The sequence below is a fragment of the Phoca vitulina genome, unplaced genomic scaffold, assembly GCF_004348235.1.
Source record: "Phoca vitulina isolate PV1807 unplaced genomic scaffold, GSC_HSeal_1.0 scaffold18, whole genome shotgun sequence".
Taxonomy (NCBI): Eukaryota; Metazoa; Chordata; class Mammalia; order Carnivora; family Phocidae; genus Phoca; species Phoca vitulina.
Window position 1 is genome coordinate 31,935,580 of NW_022589721.1, and position 24,643 is coordinate 31,960,222.

Sequence of the window (24,643 nt, forward strand, 5' to 3'; positions counted from 1 at the left end):
ATATTCCAGTGTATATATACCACATCTTATTTTTTTAATAAATTCAATGTATTTTTTTTATTATGTTATGTTAGTCACCATACAATACATCATTAGTTTTTGATGTGGTGATCCACGATCCATTGTTTTCATATCACACAGCCTTTTCAATGCACTCTCCTATCTATACCTCTAACAGGGTCCCTGCTCCTGCAAGAATTCCAGCCCCGCCCGAGCCCCATTGGTCCCCGAAGGCACAGCACTCCAGACCAGTGATGGGTGGCTGCTAATGAACCTGGCCCCCTCGACCCCCTCTGCCCTGCACTTGCAGCCTCCCCGCCAGTGACGCCCTTCGCCTCTTGTAATCCAGGAAGAGTGCTACCCCTTCCCTTGAGTCTCCATCTTTCTGACTGCCCCTTAAATGGGGACACTCCCCAGGGCGCCTCTTGTAATCCAGGAAGAGTGCTACCCCTTCCCTCGAGTCTCCATCTTTCTGACTGCCCCTTAAATGAGGACACTCCCCAGGGAGCCCCATTTGCTCCTCTTTACTTCTCTATTCATTCCGAGGAATCACACAATTCAGCCATTATCCCCAGCCAAGAGCCCTGGCTGGTATCAGCAGCCTCAACCTCCCTCCAAAATTCCAGCTGAAATTTCCTCAGGAGAAAACATCCCCCTGGGTGTCCGACAGGCAGCCCTGTAGCTAATGTCCCAAAGGCCCTTTGCCGCTCCCATTATCCCCGTCCCCAGTAACACTCTACCTGCTTCTGGAACTGCCCCCTCCCCCACCCCATACACAATACTGCTTTTCAACCAAACACTTCTCACACCAGTCCCCTTCTCACCACTCTCCCTTAACCTGCTGTATGCAGACTGGGATCCTCTGTGCCTCGGCCTTCCCAACAGCCTCCCATACGGCCTGACACGTGCCTGGCACATTTGCTGAAAGAAAGCTGGGATGAATCACATTTTCCTCCTACCCCCAACACCTGCTCCACCAGCGTCGCTGCTACGCGGCCACAGGAGTGACAGACGAAGGACCGGACACGTAACTGCCTGCTCACCATGTCCCGCAGGCTCACCATTCCGTAAGGTTAGCGCCTGTCATCCAAGTGTTATTGTGAAAAACTAGCAATCCAAGCATCAGACAAGGAATGCGGGTATAGTTCTAATGGGCAGACTTTACATATGCTTGCAAAGGGTCACTCGTGCGGCGTGGAGGGGCTTAGGATAGAGTTTTAGTGGACGGCCAGAGGACTAAATCACCCATAAGGGATGATCTCATCTATATGAAAAGACGTGCAGAGAAAAACCAGGAGGAAATACACCAAAATGATCAAAGCACTCAGTTCTGGGTAGCAAGATTACAGGGAATATTTTGCTGTTCTCCTTTTCTTAACTGTCCAGATTCTTCTTACAAGCAGCATTCATTACTTTTGTGATAAGAAAGAATAATATGCACAAATAAAAGCACAAACTCCTGGGGCGCCTGGGTGGCTCAGTTGTTAAGCGTCTGCCTTCGGCTCCGGTCATGATCCCAAGGTCCTGGGATCGAGCCCCACATCAGGCTCCCTGCTCCGCAGGAAGCCTGCTTCTCCCTCTCCCACTCCCCCTGCTTGTGTTCCCTCTCTTGCTGTGTCTCTCTCTGTCATATAAATATTAAAATCTTTAAAAATAAATTAAAATTAAAAAAATAAAAAAGCACAAACTCCCAAAATCTTTTGTTGTGCATTTGCAGCCCCTGGCAGAAGCCCTCCGGTTCCCCTCTCAGCACACAACTCCCCCTCCTCATCCTTCCCATGCTCCAGGCTGGAAGGGCGGCCAGGCTCTGGAAGGCAGACGCCCGCCCCCGCACCGCCCTCATCTGTCATGCAATCACCACACTGGACAGTCGGTTCTGAAGCACAAACACTTCTGTGAAGACTGGAATTGAACTGAGAAGCCAGAGAAATCAGAGCTAATAACCTTTGCTTGCTCTACCAGCTCTGGTGAGAAACCAGAGGAGAACGCTTTACCAAAACCCCACAGGGAACAGCTAAGCACTGGGATGATGGCCCAACTGGAATCCCAAACAGGTATTAACTGGTTCAGGGACGGGCCCTGCTGCCCAAACAGAAAGAAGCAGAGCCACTAGCGAACCAGATCTCTGTCAGGAAACGGTGCTCACCCTGCTCCACAAGGGCATGTCTCAGAGGGAAAGCAACAAAAAGCTCCACAGAAGACAAGACTACTGGCCTCCCGTCTCTGTTGCTAACCAGAAATTTGCTATTTTCTTGAGAAGGAGATTTATCAAAAACAAAAGCAAAAAAAAAAAACAAAAAACCTCAGCCAACTGAAGAACTCTCTCGGTTCTGTTGCCCAGACTTTACCAAAGGAAGAAGGTCAAACGTGTAAGAACACAGATTAACCGAAGGTCAAGCCGTACATTCAGAGCACTGCAGGGGGACTCCCCGCAGCCGAACAGGGCGCCATTCCACAGGTGAGGGGCTCTCCGACACCTGGCTTCTCGAGTACCAGAGTCATGCCCCCCACAAACCCTGTTCTCAAATAAGCAGAAGAAGTCTCCTCAAGAGGCCAAATGAGCTGGTAGAGAATTGGGGGGGCCTCTAAAGTTCTCAGCCCCTGCCCCATCCGACGCACTACTACATCCATCACTCCGGCCACTAGGAGTGGAGGGAGAGTACCCTCTGGAGGGCCTGCGTGCTAGATGCTTTCCTGGGCATTTTCTCTCTTCTCATAAAAATTCCGAGGTCCTCTACCTCTGAAACTAATAATATACTCTAGGTTAAGTAATTAAATTTAAATAAATTTTTTTTAAATTCTGAGGTCCCGTTTCTGTTTTACAAATGAAGAAATTGAGGCTCACAGAAGCTCAGTAACTTGCCCATGGGTGACAGACAGTAGCAGACCCCTAAATGTGGATCCAGGGCTACCATTCAAGCAAAAACTCTTTCTTAGTCCCATATTCCCTTCAGTGATACTACGCTGCCCAGGAAGAGCCAAACGTGGAAAGGCCACAGGCTGAGAGCAAGGAACCCTGAGTTTGAACCTCCTCTCCTGCGCTCCCACCTACTTGACACGAAGACACCGCTTCCTTCCTGGGCGTGACCTCCCTGCAGGGAGCTGAGTGTCGAACACTCAGGCCTGACACAAGGATTCATGAGATCAGAGAAATACAAAATCCCTTCTCTTCTCTAAAAATGCTGGCACCTTGGAGCTGTGGTTAATCCAAAGAATCTAAATCAACTGTGTTCATTTGCAATGCCGGCCTTCAACCCAGGCCCCTTGAATGGGCTATAATTTGCAAACCAGATCCAAGCAATGAAGGCCAGCAGGCCGAGTTAATTGCCAAGCCCCAGGAAGCTGTTCCAGGAAGTTAAAGCAACATGATGTGAAGCTCAGCGTCAGAACCTAAAAAACCTACGGCAAGGAGGTTTGCTTTAAGTACCAGAAATAACGTGCACTGTGCATGTCACATAGGTGGTCATCACTAACCATTTCACTAATAACAACTAGTCGTCACTATTTATTAGGTATTTTTCCCGGAGTTCCACAGAATGGCTGTTTAAATCTAGCAGAGGTAAACCCAATACCCTGCTGGGGAAAGATGGGTCTCAAACACCTCTGCAACATAGACCTCTATTCTTGAGTTGCTTGGAGAAAAGTTTCCAAGTAAAAACATTTCAAATCCCTGGCTCAACAATCTGAAATGTGAAAATGTGTTCCAAAGTGACTTTCTAATGGAGATATTGGTTATTCCCCCACCTCCCCCAAGAGATTTAAAATTACACCCTTAGAGCTAAGGCACTGATTCTTGCAGATCTCAGCTTAAAAATTATTAACACAAATTTAACCCCAAAGGAGTGACCTACCTTCAGGATAGGGCACAGCTTCGTGTTGTAGACATTGCAAAGCCTACCTGAGTCAGTTAAATATAAGTGTGCAAAGTGGAGTTTAAACCATCTAGGACAGAACTATTTTTCAGATTACTGCCAAGTTTAAGAAGTTCAGATTTGAGCCAGAAAAAGAGAAGATGAAACTTTTCCACAAAGCTCCGTAAGAGCAGAAAGAATCTTTGCATCCTTTGCACCACACACTTGGCGAGATCTCAGGGCTTCTCTGAGGATGACTGATAACGTACGCAAAGCCACCAGCACAGAAACAAAGCTGGCTCCGGATACATGGAAACTAGTTGGTTTTGTCATTTTGCAAAAGGAAAACACGGAGTCTAGTCCTGCCTCCAATGCTTACCTGGAGCCACAAATTCTACTCCCAGGGGTAATGCAGCCTCCTAGCCCTGGGCTACCACAGCAGTCTCTCCAAAGGCCCGTGAAGGAAGCCGCAGAGCAGGCATCATTCTCCCATTTTGCAGATGAGAAAGGAGAGGCCCAGAGTGGCACAGTGACCGCCCCAAGGACAAAGGAATCAGGGAACAGAACTTGGGCTGGAGCCAAGGGTGGGTTTTCCTCTTCATGCTGCATGTGGCTGTCGGCCACCCTGGTATCAGGGACCCTCCCAAGGAAACAGTGATGTGGGCTTGAATTTCCTCTCTCCTTACCAGACAGATCAGGAAGACATTCAGGCCACAACCCAACCCTCAGGGAGACTTCATTTTATGAGTTTCATGTTGCTTTTTAAAACAGCTGTATCTATCCAAGAGCACAGAACAAAAAAGAACATAGAAGAAAAAGAAAATCAGTATTTGTCATGGGGGCAGCAGCAGAGGCTGAAGACAAGGAGGGCAGGTGACATCAGGGCTCAAGAGAGTCCTTCCCTGAAGCTTTCTGGACACGTGAGATGAACTGGCCGGTTCCCCCTAGTGTACCCAAGATCGATGTTCAAGAAACAGAGAACAGCAGTTTTCCTTGGGATGCGGTGCGGTGAGGGGAGAAGGTCGAGTCTGTTGGCTGGCTGGTCTCCAAGACTCCACGGAAGCCAGCCCCCTACAGGGAAGGCGGCTCGCCAGCCTCCTCAGGGCATCTGCAGCATCGAGCATCTGACCCTGTGGCACCACCGTCCACCGGGCGACAGCTCCTGAATGGCAGGGACCATTTCTCTCCTCTGGTGTTCTCAGAAGTTGGCAGAGAACCAAGAACATTCTCATATTCAGCAAATGTTTACTGAGCACATTCGATGCGCCAGACACCGCTAGAAACGGAGGATGTGACAGTGAGGACAGAAGGCACAGCGGGCTAAACGCTGCATCCGAAAGCCCAGGGCCAGGGGGTGCTCGCGGGCTTCCTGGAGGCGAAGCCAGCCCTGCCGAAGCCAGAAACACTGAGCTGGTGTTGATCACAGCTTCTCAGAGCTCAGTACAGAGAGGGTTCTCCGAGCATTCAAGTCCCCCAGGGACACAGGTAAAATGTAGATTCCAAACTCAGGACACCTGGGGTTGGGGCCAGATGGTCTTTAGGTCCAGCTGGCTCCCAGGGGACACGGATGCTGTTGGTTGGTGGAGCATACTTTGAGTAGCAAGAATGCAGAGTATTCCAGATACACATTCCAATCTACCCAACAATCCCGTGAGATGCCTATTAACTTCCGAGCAATTTGTTTCACCTGGACCTTTGGGTAACTCGCCTGGTGTCACACAGTGGATGGCCAAGCTGGAATTTCAATCCAGGGCAATCTAACCCCCGGAACCCTTATTATACCCACCCTGTCATGCCGCTTCCAATAAATGTCTGCTCCAAGCAATCAATTAAGAAGCCAAAGCCATACAAATAAATAGAATTCATCCCAAAGTCAAAGGTAAATATTTCGCATCATCTGCACTGCTGCCCACATCCATAAATCTTAATTTTGTTACATGCCTCAATTAAACTTCAGAATGCACCCCAATATGCATTTAAAATATACACATGTACACTTCAAAATATATACAAAAATATTCAAAAAGATGAGACAGTAACTTCGGAAGACAAGGTCTGACTGGAAACTGGGTGGGGGCGGGGGTGGTAAGGACGGAAGGAAATGCACAGAAACTCTCCGCTCTACTTGGTAATGTTTCTCGTGGGGACCCATCAAACACAGCTCAGAAACCGCGTGACCCGCAGACTGGGGTGGGGAACAAGCAGGAAACGGATGGCGGGGCAGGCTGCTCTCTGTTGGCGAGCAATGTTACAGGTAAGCAAGTGAGGAGCGGGCACCGCAACAAACCTAGCGGGCCTGGATCAAGGCAGACATCCGTGTGAGCTCATGTTGAAGCTCAAGGGTGTGACCCTAAGCAGATGGATAAATCCATGGGGAATTATGTGTAGATACACAGATTAGTACGCACACAAGTACTTCCCAGCTCTGAGGGGGCTTAGAAGCAATGCCATGCCAGGGCAAATTCTTACAGAATTCCAGAAACTTTCCATAGCTCCCTGCCAACAGAAGTGGAGCCTGTTTCCCACTCTCCCTTCCCCACCCCTAGAGCCGGGGCTGCACACACAGTGACTTGCTCCCAGAGAATCCAGTATGGAAACTATTCTAGCAAACATCACTCCGGCCAGGTGATCAAGGTCAACGCCATCAGTGATACATGTGACAAGAAGGGCACGTCACCTCTTTCTTGTTGTAAGAAAAGCAGCAGAGAAACCCGAATCCAGGAACAGTCGATAAAATATCTGATTGCTACTCCTCAAAACCCTCAAGGTCACGGACAAACGACTGAGAAATTGTCACAAACCAGAGGAGATCTGAGGACTGAACTTCATCTGCTATCCTATCCTGCATGCGACCCTGGAACAGAGAGAGGACAGCGGGGGATAAACTAGTGAAAGCCGAATTAGGAACAGAGTTTGTTCACAGCAATGCAGTGATGCTGGGATCTTGCTGTGGCTGGGCCAGATGTGAACAGCAGCGGAAACTGGTAAGAGATACACAGGAACGCACTCTTATTTTTGTACCTTTTCTGCAACTTTCAATCCCTTCTAAAATAAAAAGGTGCCTTTTAAAAAGGAGATGAAACTATAAAACCTTGCATCCCAATGGCCTCTCTGGGCACCACTGTTAGGATGCTGCAGAAGGGATCTCAAGTTCTCGTACCTCCAGAGGCCAGGAAGAAGGCATGAAGCAGGCAGGAGGTGAGCACCGGGCAGAAGAGAGGGCCACGGCCTGGAAAGCACGCACCTGGTATAAACATCCAACACGAAATCCTCTGGGAGCACCGTCGAGGCCCCACACAAACCCGCAGGCTCCATCTTCCAGCCCGCTGAGTGCCAGTTTGCTCCCTCTAAACGGATGGATGGCTACTGGAGACTGCAGGGTCATGTTTACGATGGAAATGCTGCACGTTCATGCAGTTTCAGCATGTATCTTTCGAATTTTTTCATTAATACTACAGCCCAGTGTTGTATAGATCATTTCTTGAGGGAAGTTTCCTATTTCCTGGCTAAATACTGCTGTCCTGTGGTCTGGCTAGACGGAACACAGAACTCCTGGATTCTTCTAAGGAGGCTTCAGCTGCTTTGTTTCTTACCACTCGGTTGCTACTTGACAAATGTTGTTTTCTTCTTCCGGAAAGCACTACTGCAGTGAGCTTCACTCACTTGTTCAATGCCCTCTGTGTACACTGCTACGGAACAGCTCTAATGTCACACGTCAGGTCTCACTGTCATTCATACCTTCTGGCAGATGACAGGTCCTGATACTGTGAAAATACAGTCATACTTTTAGCGCTGGCGACACATCACGTTGGACCCCCACACCAGGGAAAGGCTGGCAGCAGGGACGAGGCGCAGGGAAGGGACAAGGACCCAGCCTGGGGAGGACACCAGCACGCAGGTACAGATCAGTGTCTCCAGCAGCGCTGTGAGCCACTGCGAGGGACAGCGTGCCCCCGACTAACCTAACGCAACACCGTCAGAACCACGGTGCAGTGGGAGGGTCCTGAGGACAGACCATGGAAGCTCGCAGCACTGCGGGAAGGACTCTGGACCCCAACAGAGCCACTGACGGCCATACTGTTGGGAAGGGTCTGTGCTAAGCCTCATCCCTCATGGAGAGAGCCAGAGGTTACACGCTGCTGGCCACTTGTCAAGAGCACATTTGATGTGAAGCATCCGGCACACTCCTCGGCTGCATTAATTTTCTGCTGCTGTGTAACAAATTACCACAACCTTCACAGCTAATAGTTCCCCGGGGGAAAAGGCAATTTGAACAAGCTTCAAAGAGGGTACCTTTCTCCATTGCTCTTCTAAGGTGTTTGGAAATGTCAGAGAGCTGGTTCGGAACTGCTCCCGGTGCACACCACAACACGGACATGTCTCCGCTCTTAACAGCCTGTACTGTTTCCAAAACAAACTCCAAATTTCCGTGACATTTTCACTTCTGAGCAATCCCCTGGGGAGAGGAGAACGCCGCCGGGGTTCAGGGCCGCCTGTCTGCAGCACCCCTCCAGTGCTCTCAGTCACCAGGGTGAGAATGGAATGCTCTCCCCCGGACGGTTGTGAAAATGAAAACAGGATGACGGAGAGAGCGGAGGTGGGCAAATGGAGGAGTTCTCAGGTGTATGTGAGCAGGGTGCCACTCAATCTCAGAGTGAGAAAAATAATGCTGAGCACTCCCCTCACACCAGGGGCTGTCTCAACGGTCCACATCAATTCTTAATTCTCAGCAATCCCAGGAGACCGGTATGAGTGTTACCCCCAGGGTTCCACAGATGAGACAGGGCACAGAGGGCTTACGTAACCTACCCACAGTGGCACAGCTGGTAGGTCAGGACGCCAAAGTCCATGCTCCTGAGCACGGCTTCTCTATAGACCAATGAGATTTGTAATCATGATAAATAGAATAATTACATTTGGTAGGACTTTAAACTAAAAGTTCTCTCTTATCACTGCATTCTCAAAACTACCCTTAGAGGGAAATAAAGATATTATTCCCCACCAGGGGTTCCTGGGTGGCTCAGTCAGTTAAGCGTCCCACTCTTGATTTCAGCTCAGGTCATGACCTCAGGGTCGTGAGATCAAGCCCCGCATCAGGCTCCATGCTCAGCGTGGAGTCTACTTGAGATTCTCCCTCTCCCTCTGCTCCTCTACCAACTCACACTCTCTAAATAAATAAAATCTTTAAAAAAAAAACTAATTTCTCACCATTTGAAGACGTTTATAAACAATTCCTTAACATGAAATTAAAGATTAAAAGGAAAACAGAAGCATCTTGTTTGTTCCTGGTAGGCACTGTATTTCGGAGTAATTGAACAGCCCTGTAGTTGAGCTAAAAGTGCTACTTTACAGGAGAAGGCCACTTGATCAGAGTAGAGACATAATATAGAAAAACATTTCATAAAATCTTAATGACATTAAATCAGGCAAGGATGATCAACTGATTTTAAAACCATTAGATGTATGATTGATGCATCCATATTACTGCTCAAGTACCAACGTGCAGAATATTCTCTAGTGGCAAGAGGAAGAACATGGTGGGCTCAGACCACCATCGCCCACTCCAGGGGTCAATCTCAACCTCACTGATGGCTGAAAGCCAGATACTGGGCGTCTCTGATGTGATACAATTTGAAGTACCAACTTCACCAATGAAGTGTCCTAGCCAGAAATGTTTCATCTGAATCCATTAAGTCTTTACATACAATTGGTAGTTTCCAGGAAATCAGAATAGAGAAATTGAGTAATGCTGTGGGGCAGCAAGTAGACAAATCCAGAAGGTAGCACGAATGGCCTGGTCTCTTCAACAAGCATTTAAAAAAAAAAAAGTGCTAGATTAAGACAAACAAGTGACACACGGACCAGATACAATGAGTAATCCCAGACTATATTCTGGTTTGGACTAGTTAGTTAAAACAGAACTTGGGGATCATATGAGGCAAATTTGAATATTTCCTGCATAGTAGAGGCAATGAAAATTTACTGAAATAAAAAATGGAATGGAATTAATTGAACAAAGTTATAAAACACAGTGACCTAATTTTGATCTAGGAACAAACATGCACAGGTATTCATGTATGCATGCTTATAAGAACATGCCCAAGTATTTGTGCATGCATGTTCATGAAAACACATCCACACGTATCCACACATGAACAATAAAACAACCCAGGAGGATACGCACTCTGGGTTCCCACTGGGGTTCTCTGGGCCGTGGGGAAGTGCAACTTCACTCCTTTTATTTCTGCTTGTCTCAACTGCATGATCGAATTACTTTTTGCTGGCACCGTTTCTGTAATGATAAAAAATGTCTGTCTGTCTGAATGTGCCCATGCTCCACGGATCTCCCGGTGTTGGTGAGTGGGGATGGCAGCAGCGCTCACCGCTTACGCCTATGTGAGGGCCTACTGAGAATGACAACGGTCACTTGGGGCTTCGTTCGATAAACTAAGTTCTCTCACAGAAAGAGATTTAAAAAAAAAAAAATCAGCACTTGGGGGAAGAGCTGATGGAAGAGAGACGAGGCCATTTGAAAAACACCAAGGGAATGCAGCTGGAGGCAAGAAGGCTCAACTGAAGCAGTGGGTGTGAGTGGCCGCGGAGGAGCACGCTGGGCCAAGAGCCACTGGTGAGGGGGCATCTGCAGGACACTGCCTGGCTGACCAGGTTCTGGCAGTGACAGAAGCATCACACGGGAGGCCAGAACAGAAAGAAACAGGAGAAGCCCCCTATCGCACCTCTATCAAAGGAGGAGAGAGAAGAGGCACCTGGGGGTAAGTTAGGTGCCTGGTAATGTCCAACCCGGTGAGAAAGGGGAAGGCGGGGTGGTGAAGATCTGAGCTCATCGGCAGAAGAGTCACAGAAAAGCTCAGAGAAAGTCTTCATCGACATGCCGAGAATTTAAGCCAGATGCCAGGGGTTTGGGAGAAGAGCGTGAACAAACCTAATGGAAAGAGCTGATGAAAGAAATTCAAAATTCATCTATGGCGGAAAGGAAAAGCATGTACCAACACTCACACTAGATGCAGAAGTGACGGCGTTAAGTAGCACTTGTGAAGTCTGTTACTATGACCAATGTCAAAATTCCGTGGACTAGAAAATTCTTAGTGTTACCAGGGCTTAAACAAGGTATCACTGGTATTCAGAAGATACAAAGACTATCAGAAACAATGGGAAGTTACTCAATAACCACAAGTGCTCAAAGGAAGTGGCTTCTGTCACACAATCCATGAAGTCACATCCTGAAGGCCACAGTCAATGTGTTCATTTACTTTTAGCCCAGCAAGAAAATGAACGCCAAACTACACTAGCTACAAAGATCAAAAACATCCATCACTAACAGCATCTATAAAAAGGTTATGTAAATCTCATTAATATAGAATACTGTTTAAGTGCTGTGATCCAGAGGCAATCATAAGATTAAGAACTTAAATTCTAAGACTGCCACATCATGGCCTATTTGGAGATCAGGGATTTTAAGCCCTGAGTACGCTACATGGCCTATCTTAAACCTCAGGGCGAACAGGGCTAACGGATGGACGGAGTACTGCTGGGTAAGAGGAGTCCACCCAGGAGCCCTGACCCACCTGGTGCGCAGCCATCCCGACAGAAAGCTCTTTCTGGAATGGGCTCCTGCTGCCCATTCCTCCTATATCCCGCACCTCAGGCCAAACCTCACAACCAGACTTGGGACTTCCCCTCGCCCTCTCAACACCAATTCGTGTCACAAAGAAGCGCCGATAGGGCCCAGAAGCAGCCTCTGAATTGCAGGCCCCTTTCTCCATGCTCCCCACTTCTTCTGACCTCCCTCCCCTTCCTTACCGTTTCAGGGCACAGATCCCACACATCTTGTGTCAGATTTACTCCTCAGCATTTCGTATGTTTTGAGGCTCACAAGACTAGGTGATGAGAAAAGCTACTGCTCTTGACTTGCTGTCTACACATCCCACAGTAGGTGACCTGCTCACACCCAGAGTCTGCGCACTCAGATAAGGTCCTGAGCTTAGGGTTCCAGGCCCAAGTTCCTGCCTTGCTTTTCCCCAGGCACCTTTTAAAATAACCACTGAGAGCTGAGCCCCTGAAAAGTCAGTGAACTCCGTCCCAACCACCTTATGAGTAACACGTGCTCATATCCTGCTGTCTCCTGCTCGCCTATGACCTGGGACAGAGGACTGCCCTTCCACCAGCTCTGAGAATCCCCATCGGTGCCATGAATCTCAACCTGTGGAAAGGCCTGGACTAGAATCAGGCAGGCTTATGGATTTCCTAAATGGGGGTTTCTGAACTTTCCCCAAAATAAGCATTTTAATGTGTAGATTATTAAATCTATTAATTGTATGCTTCTGTTCAGATTTTATCATAAGTGTTCATGAAAACGCCTTCCCAGGAATCCAGGTACTACGGATCAGTCACCGAGGTCCCTCAGACCGCGCTGAGAGCTCACCACGAGCTAATCTAGGAGTCACTTGAGGAAGGTCAGATCTATTCTTAGTGATACTTACGGTCCAGTCCTATAGACTGGGGGGAAAAAAAAAGGCAATTAAAAAAAAAAAACAAATACTCCATACCTTAAGGCAGCGGTTCTCCAAGCATGGTCCCCACACCAGCAGCAGCGTCACCTGTGACCTCGTGAGAAAGGCAGGCTCCCAGCCCCCATCCGGACCTACTGAATTACAAACTCTGCGGCCGGGGGCCAGCACCACTTTTAACAAGCCCCTGGGTGATTCGTATATGTGCTCATGTTTACCCACCAATGTAGCAAAAAATTAATAGCAAAAGGAATTGAGAGAATACAGCAACTTTTTAGGAGCTATTTCTTTGTCTTTCTTGCTCATTCATTCAACATTTACTGAGAGCATATCATGTGTCCGTCCCTGTATCAGGAGCTGAAAATGCAAAGATCAATAAGGGATCATCCTTAGCTTTGACTAACCATCTACAGGGGGAAGGGGCTTGTATATAATAAACGCTTTGGCAGTTGATGTTGATATTCCAAACAACATCCCAACTTCAGTACAATAAACCGTCCCTCACACACTATTTAACTCTCTCCGACAGCATCTACGGCCTCTCTGCAGAAACACCCTTGCTGATGGTTCTACCCAAACCAGCAAGCAGTCCTCAGCCCATCACCGCCTTCACTTTCCAGGGAGCACTCTTCATAAGCTGACATGTCCGTTTGCTGTTTGTCCCTTCCCTCAGAAGGTGAGCTCCAGGACCTCGTCCTGTGCACACGCGTGCACACGCACGCACGCACACACACCCCCTCCGCCATCCAGAACTGGACATGCAACAGTCGTCCAGTGAACAGGGCGGATAAACAGTTACGGGCGTTCAGAGCAGCGTCACCACAGCAGACAGAAGTCCCACAGGTGTTACGGAACCTCAACGAACATTCTTCCAACCTCTCCTTGACATTTGTTTCAGAATTCCACATGCAGTAGACTCTTCCACTTCTCTTACTGCTGAGTTTCTTATTAAGTTTTAGAGGAGTTGAGCAGATTAAAGGATTCCTTGAAGCTTTTATGCTTCACTTTGTAGAAAGAAATTCCATCTATTACTGGGACAGATTAGGAATAATTTGGAACTGAATTGGATTGGCCATTTTGTAAGCTTTTCTTATCTACCAAGGCTAATAGCAGACACTTTCCTCCTTACAACAGCCCAGGAAGAAGTCTTATTATCCACATTTTACAGATTGAAATGGAAGGTCAGACAGGCAAAAAGCTTATACTCACTGCTCTATAAATATGGCTTAAATCAATAGAGAATGTTTTGTGCTCCCTAATAAGTTTGGAGACTTAGAAATTATATGAAGAGGCAGAAGGATATTGTAGAAATAGCCCAAGCTTTGGATTCAGACACATCGGGCTTTGAATTTTAACTTCTACTGTGTACCTGCTTGCCGTTGGGCATGTTACTTAATCTTCCAGAGCTGTGCAGTGACTTCCACTTGCACACTGTGAGGTGGGAGCATGAGAGAAGTAATCTGTAATACCGCTTCAAGTGCTAAATCTCCCCGGCGTCACATCCCAAGACGCTCCGGCCAGCACGCTCCACGTCCTTGAGCGAGTACATGACCATGAACCAATGGCCTAATATGCTTTCTCCTCCCAGATGAAGGGAACCTTAATTCTGCTACCCCAGGCCCCAAAAGGCTCATGGAACCTTTTCTCACCCATAACACTGCTTAAGAAAATATGCTCTTTGCATAACGTAGCAAATGTATTCAAGTTAAAAAAAAAAAAAAAGACTGTTTCTTAAGCAGATGCTTCCAATCAGTCCATTTATAAACACAATTACTAAAATATAAGAGTGCATAAGAACTTTATGAACATCCCACATTTCTTTATATAGTTTATAGTTCTTTATTATAAAAGCTGAAGCAATACAAAACATTTAACATGATGTAAGATATCATCTGAATGTGTTGGGATTCTGAAGAATCCCAGAGTTAAACCTTACTATGATGGAGAAGAATTTAACTTTACAGTCTTGCTTTGCCACACGACGCAAATCTCTTCATAGAAGACAGAATTCCCAAGGAGAGGGAATATTTGAACTATAACCCAGACCATGTGGATCAAGAGCAATCTACTGAAGGCTGAGCGCTCTGCCAGGTGGCAGGGAACACCCCGCAGCCGTGAGGAGCTTCTATTCCAGGAACTTGGGGACATATGCACAGAATGACAATGGAGGTGGGAGCAGGCAGCAGGTGGGGACAGGGAAGGAGTGCCGGGCTCTACTTGGGTGAAGGCTGGACAGACACATTAACAGCAAAGCGTGGCCGTACAAGAGGACTGGGAACAGGCCCAGAACCCAAGGTATGGAGAAGGAACCTCCAATCCAAGGGGACAGCCAGCGCCAGCGAGGAGCAGTGTGAGCGGGCACGGCTGTGGAGCCAGGAGCGGTGCGTGGTCACCCGGAAGCACAGCGGGAGGCGAAGCGTGCATGGGATCGGGCTGAGGAAGTGCCCTTCTAGTTCTAGTTTGCTGAGAGTTTTATCAGGAGCCCACATTGTACCTTGTCAGATGCTGCTTCTCCAGTAAGATGCTCGCATAGTTTTCCTTTCTTGGTTTGTTGATATAAAGAACTACATTTGTCGGCTTTCTAACATCAAACCAACCTCGCATTCCTCAGATAAACCCTACTCCTCAGTATTTTACATATTGTGGAATCCAATATGCTAACACGTTACTTAAAATGGTGCTCAGGAGTCTTCGTTGCTGTTTTCAACTCTGTCTGCCTTTGCCTTCAGGGCAGTGCGGACCTCACAGAATGGGTCAGGAGTATTCCCACCTTCAAGCTCCCTGAAAGAAGAGTTTAGGTAAAACTCCTATTCATCCTCCTTCAATGTCTGGTGAGATGCAGGAGTGAAGCCACCCAGGCCTGATTTGCTCTATGGTGAGGGTTTTAACCAAAAATTCTGTTTCTGTATTTCCATAATGGACACAGAAACAGCTACTGAGAACAGCCCTGTCTGTAAGCTCTGTTGTGTTGGGTCTTCCAAAGATTTGGTCTAGTTCATGTCGGTGTTCAGATTTACGGGCATTGAGCTGCTCACGACAACGCTCTACCTTCTCCCTCTCTATAGAGTCTGGAGCGATGCCACCTCCTCTGCCCCTGTCTTCTATCGTGTCTTTCTCTCCCATTGCGCTGGCTGCAAGTTGCTAAATTTCATTCATTTTTCTCAAAAAACAAGCTTTTGGTTTCCTTGTCTCTATTAGGGTTTTCGTTTCTGATTTCATTGCTTTGTGTTCCGATCTTTATTTCCTTGTTTATGGTAGGTTTAATTTCCATTTTTCCTACTTTCTTAAAGTTGAAGCAGGGGTCTCGACTTGAGAACCTCCTCCTCCTCCAAGGCAGGCCTCAAGTACGCCACGTGCCCAAGCAAACACTGCGTTAGCAGCGCCCAGATACTACACTGTGCTTTCATGTTCACTTGTGTCAAAATACTTTCTATTTTTATTTTGTTCTCTCTTCTTTGGCCCATGGGCTCTTTGTAAGTGTGTCATTTTGTTTCCAAACATTTGAAAAATCCTCAAAGATTTAGTTATTGGATTCCAAGTTCATTACTGTCAGAGAATATACTTTGCAAAATGAGAATCCTTTGAAATTGAGATTTGTTTCGTGGCCCTCTTCAACAGTCCCAGTTCCCCAGAGAACAGAGCCACAGAACCAAAAGACAAAAAAACCCCTCAGAGGTGGGAGCAGCAGCAGATCACCCCTGGCCACGTGCCACCAGGACGTCAAGGCCCTGGGCCCAGGGAACCAGGGGTCCGGACGTGCAACTGTCTAAGCTCCATGAGGACAGCCTCCCCTGGCTCCCCATGCTCACTTCCACTCCAGAGTGGCCTCCCGTGGAAGCCGGGGAAAAAGAACTGCAGCTGGCCTCCTCCGACTCAGCCTCTTGTCCAGCAAGAGCCTTGCCCCAAATTGTCAGAACATGTTTGTGCGTCAGTTCACTCCACAACTACTTCTGGAACACTCGCTGTGTGCGGGGCGCTCTGCTCGGCCTGGAGACGGGACAGCGGCAGGAGGAGAGGCTCTGGCAGGACGGACATGCTGGCGGGACCCCACAGAGCACGAAGGCAGCAGGACAGCAAGCATGTGGCCAGGGCAACGGAGCAGAGTCCCTGCGGAGGCTCCTGGGACGAGGTGGCGGCCTGCAGCACGTGTGGGGGGGGGAAGGGGGGTGCGAAGGTGAAGCGTGAGGTGGGGCCCAGCCTGGCAAGTCCACGCGACAGAACACCGGCCCGTGTGGGAGAGGTGGGCAGGGTCCAGGCTGGGGGGCTCTGCTGCTCCCTAACCAGGAAGGCCCTGGACGAGCCTTCAGCACACCCTTGCACTCCCCAACTCAGGCAACCCCCACTGTTGTTCCTCCTACGCAAGCTGTCCAAATAGTCCTTCAATGGCTCTTCACTAACAACCGAGTGGGAGAACAGATTTTCTCCCCAAACTGCAGGTCAGGAAAGCAAGGCTCGGGTGTTGTGAGTGGGTGACTGGGACAGGGGCTGGGTTGTGCAGGGTGTCAGGGCAGCGGCGAGAACAGAGGAAGTGAAGGTGCATGAGCACCAAGCTTGCAGCTCAAACCCAAGCTTCCACGGAAAGCAGCCAGCATGATACCCGGCTCCCGGCAGAGGAGCCCCGGGGTGAAGCTGCCGCCAGGGCGGCTACAGCCATCACACCTATTCTCTAGGATTTTTAAAGATAAGATGTTGTTGACCAGGGCGGGCATGCACCAACAAGCTCCCAGGAGCCAGATACGCACAGAGCCCAGAAGCAGGCCCGTTCCCGCCCCTTCTCGCAAACTTGCTTTGGTTAGGACTCCCGAGTTCTCCAGCAGGCCTTCTGCAGGCACGGGGTGTGCACGGAGCATGCTGTCGGCGGAGGGCAGGCCGTGGTTAGCAGCCAGAGCTCAGCCAGCTCCCACATTTGCTGTGTAGTCCAGCCCTGGAGGCTGAAGCTGGACGCTCCCAACAGGCAGGGCTGTGGGGACCCTCACTGATACACTCAGCACAGGCCCACTCAGGGGAGAAGCCTCCCACTCACTCCGCCAGCCCACGGCAGGCCAGCCCAGGTCCTGGTGCCTCGGGAGGGCTTCGGTGGAGCCCTGGCCGCTCCAGTCCTGCTGCCACACTGAGTGCACACAGGCTCTAACTCAGGGGTCAGTACTCGCCTCGCCAACCCTGGGGAAGCCGGGCTAAGCAGGAGTAACTGCAAACGACCTACTCCAGTCAGTGACCCCCGGACCCCACCCATCCCCAGCTGCTCCCTTTTAACCAGCAGGACTCACTTAATCAAATCTTTTCTTTTAATTTACCAGAATAAAGTCTGTTTGTTATTACTTCTTGATTTGGTCCAGCTTTTTCCCCCTGCCAAGCTCTGACATTAAACCTCCCAAATACCCTACACAGGAAGGTTACTCCATTTTACAGATGGGAAACTGAGGGTCAGGAGAGGCCTTATGTAAACTGACTGGTAGGAATACTACTTCTCACATGCAGCCACTTCACACACCTCGTCTCAACCCTAGAAATTCTTCACGTTGGTGCGCGGCGGTGCGTGGAAAACCAGTCACGAACACGGATAGACACAGTCAGAGCTGGTGGAACAGGGGAAGCAACCTTTCTGGGAAATCTCAAGAAACACATGGTGCCATCTCCCACTTCTGCAGGGGCTCCCTAGAAGCTGCTTTCACTGAATTACTGGTCTCCATGACTACACCATTCTTCGGCGATAATTTTACAGGTTTAGCACATTTCCAATTAGGTCACGTTATTCCTGCTCTGGGAGCAGAACTGGGGAACAAGCTCAGCAGAGCCAAGAAGCCCAGGTGACAGATGCCCCCACAGCACAACTCCCGCCCACTCCCCAGGAGTACAACCGAACCACAGAAGACTCACCTCCACAACCAGGAAAAACTGCCTCACTTCATTGGTTACCAGCACCACGAGGCCTCCGAAGAAAGAGGGCTGTTCCTGCGTGCCTGTGAATGCCCACACACCCCTTCCCGCCCGCCGATGTCAAGTGTCTGTCACCTCAGTGCTGTCCTCCACACAGAGGAGCCTGTCCGACTCAGGGTCCAACCCCAGGGTAAGGTTAGTAGAAGGAACATGGATTCAGACCCTTAATGCCCCACCTGCTAACCCTATGACCTTGGGCGAGTGACATAACCTCCGTAAACCTGTTTCCTACTTACCTAGTAGGGTGTTTGCCCAGCTGGTGTACGTGTGAGTGTTTAGCACCCAGCAGAGCTCCTGGCCTGCAGAACACACTTCACAAATGCTAGTTCTTTTCCTTTCAGTTTTCTTGGTAAGAAACTAGTTGAGGAGGGCCCCCAGGCTCTCTGAGGAAAGTGGCAGAAGCTTTCATGTGGGTGATGGGTATACTTCAAAGTGCTGAGACACGGAAACTGAACGCCAAAGTCCAGTGGGGGCCAAATCCTAAGGGCATGGATGCAGGAATTGGGGTACCCAAAATATATAAAGAGCTTATATAATTCAACAGCCCCCAAAATACATAATCCAATTAAAAATGGGTAGAAGACATGAACAGACATTTCTCCAAAGAAGACATCCAAATGGCCAACAGACACCTGAAAAGATGCTCAAAATCACTCATCATCAGGGAAATGCGAATCAAAACTGCCATGAGATATCACCTCACACCTGTCAGAATGGCTAAAATCAACAACACAAGAAACAAAGATGTTGGCGAGAAAGGGGAACCCTCACGCACTGTTGGTGGGAATGCAAGCTGGTGCAGCCACTCTGGAGAACAGTATGGAGGTTCCTCAAAAAGTTAAAACTAGAGCAACCCTACGACCCAGCAACTCGCACTGGGTATTTACCCAAAAGCTACAAAAACACTAATTTAAAGGGATACATGCAGCCTGATATTTACTGCAGCGTTATCTACAACAGCCAAACGATGGAAGCAGCCCAAGTGTCCGACAGATGAATGGATAAAGAAAATGTGATATATATAATATATATATATATACACAATGGAATATTACTCAGCCATAAAAAAGAATGAAATCTCACCATCTGCAACAACATGGACAGAGCTAGGGAGTATAATGCTAAGTGAAATAAGTCAGGAAAAGAAATACCTTATGATTTCACTCATATGTGGAATTTAAGAAACAAATGAGCAAAGGAAAAAAAGAAAAAGAAAAAAAGAAAGGGAGGCAAACCAAGATACAGACTCTTAGCCATACAGAACACACTGGTAGTTCCCAGAGCGCAGGTGGGTGGGGTGGGGGGTGGGGAAAACAGGTGATGGGGATGAAGAGTACACTTGTCATGATGAGCACAGAGTAATTACAGAATTGCTGAATCCATGTATTGTGCACCTGAAACTAATATAACACTGTATGTTCACTACACTGGAATTACAATTTTTAAAAAGAGACATTGAGGCTATTCATAAGCAAAATTCAGGAGAGGGTACAGGGAAAGACGGTGTCACAGTACAATGGAGAGGGACTGGAGTGGCGGACAGATGTCACATGACCTGGGAGCCACGGGCCTCTCTTTAGAGGAGACCATCTACTCAAGAAGTTGTCGTAAGAATGTAGAAGGACAATTTCTACACGTGCCTGACACACAGGATGTCCTCAGCAGATGGTAACATGTTTCAGTGAGTACATGTCAGGACACTCACGCTCATCTACATCTATATACATTTATCATCATCCAAGAAACAACGCATTCAGCCTTGCGACGCTCGATTCAAGAAAGCACAGCTGAGGCCACAGTACCCGAGAGACTGAATTACGACCTCCTGGATTTTGAAGTTGGGCCTCCAACTCCAAGAGTGCCCCGTGGGGAAGGCCACATGGCCGCGGAGCTGAACCGCAGAGGGAAGCCGGAGTGCCGAGGGGCCTGGGCAGGAGAACGGCTACCCGTCCAGGGTTGGCCATCAGGAGGCTCCAGGGGATGTCACACCCAAGGGCCCACGAGGACGGCAGTGCTCCAGCTTCGCCACAAATCCAGTGCTTTGTGGTTCCAGGCTTGAGTGCTGTTGCACGCCTCCTGCCTTCCTTCCTCTGGTGGGAAGCATCGTCCCACACCCCAGCCCCGCTGGCTCACAGGGGAGCCCTGACGCCCAGCAATCAAGCTACAGTGTGAGCACGCCTGCGGCTACAGCTCCCGGCTGCACCACTCCCCTGCATGGCCCTCAGTGGACAAGACGCTCCCCTAAAACCTACCTCCTCGTAACTGCCATCCACGGACAGGACCTCAGTCAAGGAAAAGCAGCTTGTTTCCCTCCTGCCCTGACCTCACTTCAGAGAGCATCCATGCTCCAGATTCGCTGTGCCAGACTCACAACCAGCATGGCCAAGCTCTCCTGCTGGGTCTCACCAGTCACGGCCCCTCGGACACGCTGGCATGTACCTCACAAGGCTGGGCCTCAACACGTGCTGACTTGACAAGTCATCCTGGTGACCCTGCTGCTTGTACCCCCACCGTCGCTGTGAACCTCTGGTCCTCTCACTACGCCCTGTCCCTGGGTGGGTGTGGGCAAGCAGAGCTTTCCCAAATACTGAAGTTGTCCCCAAAGCTTCAAGCTCCAGTTCAGGCCTCTCCTAGGGCCCTTGGAAACAGCAGTCTCTACCCCACCAGAAACCCTAAGGAACCTCTGCACGGATGTCGTATACTCACTCAGTCTTCCTCAGGGCTTAGAAACCAATTAGTGGAAGGAGCTCCCAAAGGCTTAAGTTTATGAGATGAATACCTGAACTGAGAATGATTAGGCAATAAATACACTTTTCAATGATCAGGGAAAAGGTAGGAAATTTTCCACTTTAATCACTGTACTCCTTGACTCAACCCCCAAATTCCCAGTATTTCATGGAACAGAGAGTTAGCAACAACACAGCCACGGAAGCTGCACTGTAACTGCTTTCCAGAACATTCCACAGAATGGAAAATACTGAAACACCAGCTCCCCACGAACACGATTCTGTTAACACATGCATCCTTCCCTTTCCGAAAAACACCCAACACTTCGCCTCTGAAGGCGTGGCGGAAACCATGAACACCAAGCCGCCGAGCAGACGGACTCACCTTCACGTGGCTCGGGTCCCCCGGCTTGCTGCCTTCAGGTGGGTTCACGGGCTTGCTCTCCACTCGAGGCCTAACCACCTGTCGGAAGGGACTGCACAGTGGAAAGCCACTCACACTGATTCCATCTAGAAGAGCAAAATTTCAAGATGTTAGCACATAGATAATATAGGGTACTTTAAATCTGTTTTCCTGAACTTGAGTTCAACCATTGGTTTTGAACAAAAGGAAAGCAGACAATTTTACAGGTGGATCCCAAAAAAAGACGGAGAAACAATGACCAACACAGAATAATGAGCATCCCTGATGTCCAGACTGTGGTCCCGAATTATCACTCACCCTTTTAGTGAAAAGAAACCAGGGCTTCTCAAAGAAACCAAGGATGCCAACTCAGTGGCAGGAAATGGACAGATGAGCTTTGAACCTCTCCTTCCACGGGAGAGCAAGGAAACCAAGACTACAAGGGTGGTGTCAAAAGCCTCTGCACCCGATTCGAGAGGCTCCCACCGGCTAAAGAGGAGACAGTTCAAACTTGAAGAGTGATAGTAATTGCAACTGATTGACATTCTTCAAGTAGGTTTAAATCCATAGTTAACAGATCCAATTTAAATCCCTTTTTAATCCATGTGTTCACAGTAATTTTTTCAAAAAGTAAACGGCTCCCCGTGGAGGTTAAGAATCTACTCATTTTCCTGAAAACTGGTGAATAAAAGAATCAAGCATTTATGGGCACCTGGGTGGCTCAGTTAAGCAACTGTCTTTGGCTCAGGTCATGATCCTGGAGTCCTGGGATCAAGTCCCGAATCGGACTCCCTGCTCGGCGGGGAGTCTGCTTCTCCCCTCTGACCTCCCCCCCTCTCATGCTCTCTCTCTCTCTCTCATTCTCTCTCTCTCAAATAAATAAATAAAATCTTAAAAAAAAAAAGAATCAAGCATTTAAACTCTATTTCTTATTTGAACTGCACAGCTCAATGACCAAATAATAAGGCAACATATATCTTTATAAAAGTATTCTAACAAAATGAAAAACAAGGGATAAAACTGGAATACTATTTTACAACCCCTAGCCCAGGATTTTTCAACCTCGACACTACGGAGACGTGGGGCTGGACATTCCTTATGTTGGGGCTGTGCTGGGCACGCAGGAGACTTAGCATCTCTGGCCTCGACTCACAAGATGCCAGGAGCAACCTCCCCCCAGGCTGTAATAACCACAAACTGCCAAATGTCCCTTGGAAGGGTGGGGGCAAAATGGCCCTTGGTTGAGAACCACTGACCTAGGCAATGAGCATGAGTGATTTCTAACATCACAAAAAGAGAAAGAGCCAGACATTTCCTGTCTCGTGAGGTAAGAACACAAGACCACCACCGGATATGCCAGAAGGATCAGAGATGAACCGGATCAAGCTTCTGGATCTAGCTGCCCATTTGCAGGAGGGAGGGGCACAGAAGAACAGGTTAAACCCCACCCACAAGCATGCAAGCAACAAAGCCCATGCTACAGAAAGCTCTTTGGGTCAGATGTCCCAGGTTCTTCAACATATAAATTACAAGGAAAAGCAAAGAATGGGAATACTTGTACATGAAGAGAAACTTACATTTAAATAAATGGGCAAGAATAAACTATTCTATCTAGTGATTAGTAAACATCAGGATAGTGTTTCCTTTGGGGGTAAGGATGATGAGAGGCTACTCAGCTGGCGATGCTCTGGCATTTGATTCAGGTGATGGATTGAAGAGGTTTACCTTATAACAACTCAAACTATGTGTTCGTTTAATTTCGTTTTAACTTTTTATTTATTGTTTTAATTCCAGTATAATTAACATACAGTGTTATTAGTTCCAAGTGTGCAATACGGGGATTCAACAATTCTCTACATTCCTCAGGGCCCAAGATACATGGACCCTCCTTAATCCCCTTCACCTATTTCACCCATCCCCCACCACCTCCAGAATCTGTTTCTAATTTCAATAAAACAGTTTAAAAACACAATTCTGTTTTTGTTTTTGTTTTTTTTCAAAAAAATTTTGACTTATTTTTCAAATAAGGAACAGTGTCAGGATTCACATTTAAGTGTGCCTGGCCCTCTACTTTCTGGGACACTGTTCCATTTGCACATAAGTCTACTTAAATTGACAGGTCTGAGGTGTCTACTGTGGAAATGAGTTCCCAATTAGCTAAAAACAAACAAACAAACAAACAAAAAACAGCTGAATTAGTGAGTTTTTTAACAATAGTTTTATTATCTTGTGTCCTGCCAAAATATATCCCTTGTCAATCCCCGTTCTGCTCTGTGTTTCTTCATCTTTGTGCATTTCCGATTCTCTTCCCTCTGACAACCATCTTTGTGATATCCCAAATTGTCAGTTCAAATGCTGCCTCTTCCGCAGTGCGTCCCCCTAGTCGCTGTGGCTGAAAGCAAGAACTCTTCCTCAGCGTCCGACACCTCATCCACCCTACGGGCCATGCTCACAGCATGTAGTCTCTACCAAGAAGACAGGCCGCATGGCAGGGCCACGGGGACGTCAGATGGGCCAGGAACTTCTACACCATCTGGCTGAGTAATCTTTACCAAGTTACTTAACCTCTCTGAGTTTTCAAATTCCTCATCCCTAAAATGGGAGCAACCAGAACACATAAGCTGCACGACTGCCTGGAAGAATGAGCTCTTACATATAAAGTGTTTGTCACGACGCCTGGGACCTGGCGCCTGTTCCACAGAAACAGCTTGTGTTATTAGAGCAACTCACGCACAGGTCCTGGACTCCTTAGTGGAGTATCAGCTCCTTGAAGACAGTTCTCACTTCACTGCTGTATCTCCCACAGCAGCTCACACAGGCTCTAGCAAGTCAACTCTCAGTAAATATTAAGGCAATGAAGTAATAAGTTACAGAGCCAAATGTTTCACTCGGTTTACACCCCATGTTTACCAAAAACTCCATCACCCCCAAAGTCACATGCGACCATCAACTCTTGGTTTGTTGAAATCCCATCATTCAAAGCCCCAGCCCACAGCTGTTACAGCTGAAGGAGCTTCCCCTCCCCACTGTCCACTCCCCCAGCACCATGGGCACTATCTAGAAAAGCTCTCCACCACACTATGGGGCTTGCAAGTCTGCAAGGGGGCTCACATTATGAACACATACACTGCAAAACCTAAACCCACACTTGTCAGCAACCTGTCCTAGACACTAGGTCATCCTCTGCCTGTGAGCTCA

At 48.2% G+C, this 24,643-nt stretch overlaps 1 protein-coding gene across 5 annotated transcripts in view; it reads right to left on the minus strand.

The window, feature by feature from the left end:
• The window catches only part of TRAPPC9 (trafficking protein particle complex 9), a 542,203-nt gene that overhangs the window by 353,884 nt on the left and 163,676 nt on the right, over positions 1-24,643 (minus strand). For all 5 annotated transcript variants that reach the window (XM_032415641.1, XM_032415640.1, XM_032415638.1 and 2 more), the window contains one exon: positions 21,428-21,552. In XM_032415641.1, the coding sequence (XP_032271532.1) occupies positions 21,428-21,552 (125 nt within the window). The remainder of the gene's footprint in view (positions 1-21,427; positions 21,553-24,643) is intronic.